The sequence below is a fragment of the Orbicella faveolata genome, unplaced genomic scaffold, assembly GCF_042242905.1.
Source record: "Orbicella faveolata isolate gen_17 unplaced genomic scaffold, um_ofav_v1 contig_47, whole genome shotgun sequence".
Lineage (NCBI taxonomy): Eukaryota > Metazoa > Cnidaria > Anthozoa > Scleractinia > Merulinidae > Orbicella > Orbicella faveolata.
In genome coordinates, this window is record NW_028301577.1 from 7,987,501 (window position 1) to 7,997,550 (window position 10,050).

The following is a 10,050-nucleotide window of genomic DNA, read 5'->3' on the forward strand; positions in this document are numbered from 1 at the left end:
TTAAAATGAAGACAGAAATGATTTTGTTTTAAGCCTAATAGATGCAAAATCCATTTTCAGTTTTGAAAACCACCCAAAACATAAGGAAATCATAAAAACGATGCACTGACATGCACGATATAATAATGTCTTTTTCAGTATATTCCACTTTATTTGCCTAGCATATTCCACTCTGATTCGGTTGGACTTAGAAATAATCATAATTAAATAATCTACTTGGTCAACACAATAACTTTAAAAATCCAGTATACTAGGTAGTAATTAAAATGTAAAATATTAATGACTCAGTCATCTTGAGACAAGCACAGAAAAAACTGCAAACTAAAAGTAAAACAAAATTCTGTTAGCATAGGAATTATCACTGTACAAATTTTAGCACTGACAGTGAATTCTTCTCAAACAACTGAATTTAGGTTTAAACTACTTTCAACAAATAATAACAATTATTAAGGTAAGGTAAGAATTTGAAACTATAATTTATGTATAATTAGATGACTATTAAATAATTATTTTCTTGACCTCATTAATAATTCATTACGTTTAAACAATGGAAATCATGACCATGGTGGTGTTTGGATATCTGATCTCAAAGAAGCTACATCACGATTTGTGCATATTGAAAAGTTTAGCTTCAATTTTTCAAATTCGTCATTTGTAATCCGTGTTAATCTTCTCCATCCATAGCCATCCTTGTTCCTTTATGGTTTATCATTATCTCTTTGGTGTTTTTCTATCTTATTAAACTGTTATTTTCAGGTTTCCTACCATTTTGTACGTGGCGAAAATAACTCAAAATACTGTGACTGAGCTCCTTTCATTAACTCCGTTTTCTCCTTAGTTTTAGTTTCGACTGAGAAGATATATCAAACACTCAATACAGTGTTTGACCACATTTCCAAACACCACGAAGTTCATCAAAAATACTCCACGACGCGTCATATTTTCAACTCTCTTCTCAGTGTTTGGAAAGGTGGTCAAACACGGTCTTCCATGTTTGACATATTACATCAAATAATTGTCTAATCATTCTTTATATGAATTATGACGAAAAGAAATAAATTATCCAAATTCTTACCTTATCTTTCAACTGTTGGCATAATCTCAGTGCTGCTCCAAGGAGTAACACTGAATCACTGAGTCTTGGAATTGAACAATCAACCTGCAACAAAAGTAGAATGATATCTTACAAACCTGATAATTAAGAACAACAATGATTTGTGAGTTAGGCTCTTTGTCTTGGAAAATGAGCCCGCACTCACTCACCCTCCCCCCATCTCTTCTTGGGGAGGAACAGAACCGAATGTGAGAAAGTGGTAGAAATCGACCCTACAATTAAGTTAGAACAGCAATCTAACAATACAGTAGTCTTCAATTTAAGTAAATGGAGTATTTTGTTCAAGAAAACTGTCAAGTTTACATCTGTGGCTAGAAAGGCTCCAAAATCATCCTACTAAGGTGTAAAACTGTACAGGGGAATGACAAAAGCTACCGTGGGTAGTGCCAGTTTACTGCAGTTTCATTGAAGTTCAATGTGTTTCAGTAGGATAGAAAGAAAGGTCATTAAAATGTTCATTTATCGTTTCCCCTTCCCTTGTTATTGAACAATGTGAGCTTCAATCAAATAATGATAAACTTAACAATAAGTACCATCTACCCACTATTATACCTTTCGAAATATTTATGAAGGCTTTTGTGGGACAACCTTTCCTGATACAATTTACAGCCGCACGTCTAAGAATTATCAAAAAACTTTGTGTTCACGGACAGAAGAGTGCAACTTCAAGTTCATAACCAATTGAAAGTTTGCTCTTACCTCAAAGTGACTTGTGATTTCCATCCATTTGTTGTTGTATTCACTGTATAAATGATTAGAAAATAACATTATACTAACTTTTGGAAATCACCAGAAACATGCTAGAAAGTTCTGTCTAACATGTTTTAATCTCCAGGAATTTTGCTGCACAAATTATTTGGAAGACTGATCGACTCATACATTTCTTGAAAACTGCTTTATACAAGATTATATAGTATAAATTCATTCAGCTTGAAGCTCCTCATAAACAACAAGTTGATTAAAGAACAAAAAAAAGGCACTTAAATAAACAAAGAAACATTTAAGGTGAACAAGGCAGGGTTTCTGTCTCATAACATATTTCTGTCTCATAACATAGTCTCATAACATATTTTAACTTGGATTTAAATTTTACTATTGTAAATAGCCATAGGTGTTTTTTTTTTTTTAGTATTTTCTTAATAAAGTTTCTATCTATCTATCTATCTATCTATCTATCTATCTATCTATCTATCTATCTATCTATCTATCTATCTATCTATCTATCTATCTATCTATCTATCTATCTATCTATCTATCTATCTATCTATCTATCTATCTATCTATCTATCTACTCTTTTGAGCTCTTCAAATTCCATGAATTTCAATGACTTTTTCCATGACCTTTTCAAGTTTTCCAAGACCTTGGGTTTAGCTGTCAGTTTCAAAAATTCAAAACCTTTCCTTGTTTTAGGGTATTTTTTGACCTTAAACAGTTCAACAGACACAAACTCTGGTGTCCTCCAAAATGTGTGCCATTTGCGCTGTTTAATTACTCCTCTCTACCTTACATTGTAATTGCCTTGTCATCTGCAATAACTAATCTATCAAACAAAACTTTCATTTTCCATGACTTTCAAGGACCAACAATTAAATTCCATGACTTTCCAGGCCTGGAAAATGAAATTCTTAAATTTCATGACTTTCCAGGTTTTCCATGACCTGTGTGAACTTGCAAGGTTAATTTTGTATGCTTCCACGTTCATATTCTTGCAAATTTGCGAGCCTGAGAGAAGCTTAATAAATCTTTAAATCTAATAATGAACGCTCCTTGTTAACATACCAAACTTGATTAAAACTTAGATGCTTACAATGTTTGTCCAACAGGGTCATTCTCCTGAGGCTGCTTCTGGATAGCAAACAACCATAGCAATTAAACATTATTATTCTTACAATCGTATCTATAACAAAATTCTCAATTGTGATTGGTTCTCCATGCACCTATTTGTTACGTAATTGGTGTGAAATCTTGTGGGTGTCTAGTATTACAAGTATCCAATAACAAGTTTTGGTAATTGGATATGTATCCCACATGCATGCCAATACATGCACTTTAGTGTCTTCCTTCTTGATCTTTCCCTGCTGTTTGTAAAACTTACAGAGACACTTGTCTAGTCACTTTTTTAAAGAGTTTTAATCTCAAAATTTGTTACAATGTTCGTTAAACAGTTTCAATAATTTGAATAAATTTTAAGTTATCAGATATCAAAATACAGTTGAATCTCTGGTTGCAACCACCTCTCATAAGCAGCCACCTCTCCTCAGCGACCAGTTTTCCAAAATGCCAAAAGTTTCCAAGTCAAATCACTATAATTATTTGGAACCTCTTGTAAGCAAGCACCTCTCGCAAGCAATTGTGACCACTTTTGGAGGTAAAAGTTTGAAATGTTCCTTTGTTTTTAATCTCCTGTAAGTGATCACTTGAGAGATAATAGAGAGAAAATTGGATAATAAGGTGTTGTGACATTATTGCACTCAAGGTAGTACAGGAGACGGAAATTTCTCAATGGAAAGTACCACATTTTTTTGCAAAATTGACTTTTCACACAAAAAAAAACATCTAAAACAGGGGTAAGTATCTGCAGTTACCATATGCTAATGAGGCAAAATCTTGACTTAATATGGTCAATATGGTCTAAGCTCATGTGAGCGACCAACTCCCGCAAGCAACCACTTACTAGGCTTGACATTTTGGGTGGTCCTTTACAGGAGGTTCAAACAAACAGCCGGGCCCGGCGTAATAATACAAAATGCAAGTAACCAACATGCTCACGGAATATTTCAAACTTTGTCCCTCCAGAGCTAATATTTAGAGAGCTTAAAACATATCTTGCAATCAAATGAGCCAAAAAAAATAACACGTGGCCAAAAACAGAGGTGTCAAACTCAACAAATTACACGCGGATAGCAGCGGAAACCACGCAGACTTATGACCTCTAACGGCTCTACTCTGGTGAAATGTCCTCCTAAAAACAGGATTATTGCTTAGCGAAATATTCAAAGATCCCCCTATCGTACAATACAAAAGGGGCAGATCCTCAAAGATATACTAGTTCGAGCAAAACTCTCAAAGCGGCTATGACACGTGGATAGGAGTTGTGTAGGCCTGTCAACCCATTGTTATCACTGTAGTTATAGAAATGCAATGCTGAAATAAACTTACTGAGTTTTGGGGTGGGACCGGAAGCGTTGTTAAAGTGTAGATTGACAGAACAAGTTTGTCACTGTTCACACAAAAGTATGCAACAACATCATCTGGCAGACCAGGCTTAAATACCCGCTAAAAGAAAAAGGTAATCAAAATCAGGACCTGCAAATTAATTTAGTCATTGTTGCAGAGCCTAGTATACATATATCTTATTAACCAAACTTGTGCAAGGGCTGTACTATGAGAATAACCGCCCAAGGTCTTGACAGTAAGGAGAGAGCACAGCAAGGTCTGTGCATAAAAGACTGAGGACCAATAATCTCCCAGTATGGTCCCAAGCAAACTTGGCATATACTAACATCTGATGTCAAACAAACCAGAAGGGAAAGAGAGTTGGAAGAAAAAGAAAAGGAATCTTTTATGTTTAAAGCAAGTTCTCTCTGAGACAAAACCCATAAAACAGCCAAATATCTTCAAGATTGATCGTGCTGGATCATTCGGGACAGTACCCAGTTCAATACTAAGAGATTATTGGACTGGCAATGCAGCAATCTGATTGGTTGATTTTAGTTATTTGCCCTCTGAAGTAACTTGTGTAATAATAACTAAGACAACACTGACACTTTTTCAAGATTTACTCCCCTATTGACAAATCAAGATAATTAATGAGCTGTTTAAATTAATAATTTCTGAGAGAGACTGACTAAACCATTAACCCTCAAAGACAACAAACAAATTTCCCTTACTAGGTCTGAAACATTTCTTATACCACATTTCAAATGATATGGTGAACCATTCAAGACAATTTCTACTTGTTATCCATGTGTCAAATATTCCCACAAACTTTGCTGTTGAAGTGATACCTGTAGCAAAATCCCTTATCAACTTTATTAGACCTGGTTATGCATGCGTGCCACTTCAAGTTCTTAGTAATGCAAAAGTACAACAATTTACTACAATTATCAGTTAAGGAAGGAGCAACGAAAGTTTGGTCACCAGGTTTTATTGTGAAAATTGTTGTTGTCACTGGCAACTGGCTCCATTTCCAGTGGCAACTTGTCGGCCTTTGAAGTCATTGACAGCAAAGCAAGAGAAATTGTAGGCTAAGCGAAAGGCGATGCAAAGCTGTTGATATTGTTACCAATGGAAATGAGGTACGTTGCCTGTGACAACACTGTAATTTTAAGGCCAAAACTTCCTCACCAAACTTCCGCCGTGCCTTACTCGACTGATAATCATAACAATTAATGCTTTGAACTTCCTCAATTGTATGATTATCTCTGTTTTAATCAACAAAGCTGGATTTACCTGGTCTCCAGATGATAACATATCTAAAACAGGTGTCTTATCAGGCAAAGATAATCTCGACTTTCCTTTAGTCAAAAAACTTGTTATTTCTTCCACATCCTATTGGAGAATTTCAACAAGAAAATGTTATGTTTATTTCAGCTGCTGCATGTTAATTTAGGCCCCACCAAATGCAGAAATATTTTCACCCAATATGCCGTAATATTGTTGTGCACAACATTTTGCACACGGTTGATCAACCTGTCACAATATGTTATGTTGTAGGTCAAAATGAAATTCAGGTTAAAATGATTTTAACCTAGTTTGATTCCAATTTTCTTTGTCTTCTAACCCTAATCCATGAATAATTAGGGGTAAGGGACAAAAGGGTACGGGACAAAGGAATTTCATTTTGACCTTCAACATATATATTTGCAAGATATTTGATGGTGCAACAGTGTGACCAAACATTAATTGTACACATACTACGCCCGTCAATTTTGGAATATGCTGCATTGAAACTGAATGTGTTTCAGCTTGGCTTTAAACAAACCATGGCAATTAAGAACTGGTTAAGAGTAATCATCAACAGCATCAGTATCATTATCATCATCATCATCATCATCATCATTATCATCACTGTCAACATCCTCTGTTCTTGTAATGCCAGTGGGACACATATTAAGTCCTTGCCCGTTCAAGTACCCCTCTCCCTAAAATTAACTCGTAAAAAGTGATAGTTTCCAAGATTGTCTTTTGTTATCTACACTTTTTTCCCAAAAATGTTTACAAATTAAACAAATGTGTCAGGAGTTATGACTGTTAGTACTCCCATTACCTTACTGATATCTCGACCTGATGATAAATTACAGTTTGCTTTAGTTTCCTCAACTTTTTCTACAGCAAGTTGCAAGTAGTTGATCGCATCTTGAATCTAAAAGAGAAATTAAAAACCAATAGCTACACTCTAGAGCAAATTAAAATAATTGGCCTTAAGAGTAACCCAAGCTCAATCAAACTGTCAAATTTCCATGTCATTCCATTTGATAAAATTTTGCCCTTTAGAAATTATTGCAGCCTAATAAATGGATCAACACAAATTTCAAAGTCATGAATTTATCATTATTATTTTATTCTTTTATGTGGATACCTGTTTTAGCTTCCATGGCTCATGTTCTCTTATGAAGACACGAAAGCCAGAGCTAGAGACTTTGGGAAGCTTGAATTTTAAGTCCTGTAAAAACGCAAAACAGTCTTTTAATGAGTTGCCTCATCATTCATCTGAAGTACTCTCTCAAGTATATCAGATACTTGTTACAACTTAAATGTTGATTTTGAAATTGCAATTAATTAAAAGCTTGCTTGGTAATTTTATCAGTTCCATTGATTTCCTGGGAAAAAGAAGACAAAAATAAGACAATGCTCTCAAAACAGCTGGATTACATACTGCTTTTGAAATATTTTCTCCTTCCACAGCAACATAACCTTTAAGGGTATCACTACTGCAATACAAGACAAATACAACAACTAATTATTTACCAAAAATTAATCAATTAATTTGTTCCTTAAGAGTATATAGAATTAAAGAAGCTGCAACTTAGATAAAGTCTGTTCCAATCATAGGAATATTGGAGCCTGATAATTCAGCAGTGTTGGAGTTTTGAATGCTGTTTCTGTTACATAAACTAAGATTAACAATGTTGCAACCTCCCCTTCCCCTCTTAGATGAGATGTCAGCCAATATTGCAGGTGCCTGCCAGATTTTTCTCAGGTTTCTATAGCAAATCACTGGGAAAAGGACAGTTTTATGAAAAAGCCTGATTTTCATGTTGTAACTTAATTCACCACCTGGAGGAAAGTTTCATACTTATAACAAAGCTGAGTTCAAAACATTTTGCCTGCCCGTGAAAACCAACTGCCTTCCTGCCGGAAACATATCATAGCGTTACCGAAACAAATCCAGTAAAACTAAACGATAAAAGTTTACAAGAATTTTAAGCAGTGGTGGAAAACTTCTTCCTTCAAAGTCTTCTTTACTTCCACTTGTTTTCTACAACTCTATAGGAACACAGAATATGTTTACTTCTAGGTGCTTTTTTAAACTTACTTTGGGGTAGAGAGCATGAAGTAATCTTGAGGCTTTACTTCCCCTAAAAATCCCAGTAGCATTATAAACAAGTCATATTTCAGAAAGGAAAAATAAAAATATTTTGGAAAGAAATTATAAAATAATATTGAACAGTTTTAAGAGTGACAAGAAAACAGATTGTTCATATTGCGGCTTTCAAGATGTATGTATACTGTCTTATAATGTATCAAATATTTTCACTCACGCACGATTGGTCTGTGTCACATGACTGAATATTCCCCAGCTAAAACTGGGGAATATCAGTCAAGAGTAATGTTTCCCAATTTTCAAAACCGTGTGTGTTGCGCAAAATATTTGAAGGATAATAAACACAATAGCCTCTATTTGAAAATACAAGGATATTTCTCCTTGGACATTATCTGTTCCTCAAAGCTCACAGTTTTCTTCGAGCTGTGCTCTCGGAAAACTGTTCGCTTCTTGGAACAGATAATGTCTGCTGACAAATATCTAAGGATATTTTGCACCAACTGGAGGCTACTGTTTATATAGTCCCTTACACAACAAATATACAGAGATTAGTAAGTATTGTCACAATTTTTATTCTTATGCTATAACAATGCAGATAAGAACTGTTACACTACATTGGGCTGGTACTGAGGACATATAAAACAGACACAGTAAATTGATAATGCCATGAATGCAAAGCCAGAAAAGAGAATTAAAGGAGAAAGGTCAAGCTGAAAGAAGAAGGAATAGAAGGGTAGAGGGGAGGTGGAGCAAAAGAAGTGGATAACAGGGTAAGAAAACTAAACATTAGATTTAGGGGAACCTTGGGATTCTTGAGGTCACAACCAAATACAAAATCCATATGCAAAGATGGCAGGCAAACACATAACAGTTGAGAAATATGATCAATCTTTGTGTATCACAGGCGCTAATAAAACTGCATGAAAAACCTCAATAGGGCCCTGTTCTCTTAGTTTCTTATTGTCTTGTTATGTATATGACACAAAATTATCTTATCCCCACCTTGTATTTCACCTGTGGCTGTTTTTCCTGGAATACATGAGAGTTTCAAACATTTTGAGCATTCCTTTGAAATAAACACAAACCAAGTTCCAATGGGTGCTTACCATTTTTCAGAATAAACTGATTAGGATGACCACTGAATAATTTTTGTTATAGGTGTGAAGATCATAGCCTGCGAACACAGACGTAATTCTGGCTGTCACTTGTCTCTGCTGAAAATAACGTCTGCAAACCCGAGCCAGGAAATGGTTTCTGTGACGTAGGAATTTTAAGCCAATCACAGTCTAGCTCAAGTAGCCCCAGAACCTACTGCTTGAGGTATTCACTGTGGGGAACACTTGAGTTTCTATCATGGAATCTGATTGGCCAAAGAGAAACAAAAGTCATTATGTCACAGAAATCGTTTCCTGGCTCAGGTTCGCAGACGTTATCTTCGGCGGAGACAAGCAACAGCCGGAAATATGTCTGCGTTCGCATGCTATGAAGATCAAGGCTACAGATAAATCAAAACTTAATGACAGCTCTGAATTGGGTCATTTTCCTCATATCCCGCTATTGTTGACACTCGCTAATATTATAGAGACCAAAGGGTGTCCCTTTCAGATTGAGAGTTGACTGAATCTGCTTGGTAAATTTACTAAAAGAATGACCTTTAATGACTCTTTTGACCATCCACAAGTGTTAACAAGTAAGGCATTTCAACAGAGAGTCTCAGTTTAAATGCCTTGACTATGCCTAGCCTTCCCCTCTGTGGTCAACCATTTTGATAGGTGTCAATCACTCAGACAATGTGGAAAATTCATACAAAAACAAGCAAATATTTCCTATCTTCACGGACACGATTTTCGAGTCAGGGAATCGGTTATGAGGTGTAGTGCGTAAAACTAAAACAGGGGCGTAACTGGGGGGGTCCAGGGGTGCCCGTGACACCCCCGCCCCCCCTCCCCCCCCCCGCCCCCCCCTCTTTGGTGAGCCTTTTTAAAACAAACCTACAACAACAGGTGGCGAAAACAACATGACAATCTGGTGAGTACCCTCCCTTTGACAGTGTACCCCCCCCACCCTTGAAAACTCCTGGCTACGCCCCTGTAAAAAGTGTCATTGAGGTGTAGCAAATAACGTTTTACCTGTAAAATGGTTCCCAGCTGGGTCAGAACTTTGGGTACATGTTCCTTTAGCAACCACTCAAATTCCAGTCTCTTTATCCATAACAGAAACAAAGCAGTTAACTCGGGAGTCGTGTAAACAGCTACCTAAAGATTAAATTCGCTACAATTCCCATCTGTGTCAAATTCTTACCAAGACTTTTATGTCCTCATCTTCCACGAACACCGCCATTTTGAACCTTCTCTGAGCCCGCGATACAATAACAAAGAGAGTAGTGTT

The 10,050-nt window shown here is 36.0% G+C and overlaps 1 protein-coding gene across 3 annotated transcripts in view; it reads right to left on the bottom strand.

The window, feature by feature from the left end:
• The window catches only part of LOC110069181 (protein rogdi homolog), a 10,416-nt gene extending 368 nt beyond the window's left edge, over positions 1-10,048 (bottom strand). The window contains exons 1-13 of one of the 3 annotated variants that reach the window (XM_089279458.1): positions 9,964-10,048; positions 9,792-9,863; positions 8,665-8,728; positions 7,654-7,696; positions 6,994-7,048; positions 6,697-6,780; positions 6,385-6,480; positions 5,568-5,666; positions 4,275-4,391; positions 2,923-2,960; positions 1,814-1,856; positions 1,076-1,159; positions 1-321 (exon numbers count right to left, since the gene is read on the bottom strand). The exon at positions 1-321 is cut by the window's left edge and continues 368 nt beyond it. In XM_089279458.1, the coding sequence (XP_089135584.1) occupies positions 289-321; positions 1,076-1,159; positions 1,814-1,856; positions 2,923-2,960; positions 4,275-4,391; positions 5,568-5,666; positions 6,385-6,480; positions 6,697-6,780; positions 6,994-7,048; positions 7,654-7,696; positions 8,665-8,728; positions 9,792-9,863; positions 9,964-10,002 (867 nt within the window). In that variant the 5' untranslated portion in view covers positions 10,003-10,048 and the 3' untranslated portion in view covers positions 1-288. Of the gene's footprint in view, positions 322-1,075; positions 1,160-1,813; positions 1,857-2,894; positions 2,961-4,274; positions 4,392-5,567; positions 5,667-6,384; positions 6,481-6,696; positions 6,781-6,993; positions 7,049-7,653; positions 7,697-8,664; positions 8,729-9,791; positions 9,864-9,963 lie in introns of those variants that run through there. The other 2 variants (XM_089279459.1, XR_016204142.1) reach the window with 2 other exon arrangements.
• Positions 10,049-10,050: the final 2 nt, after the last annotated feature.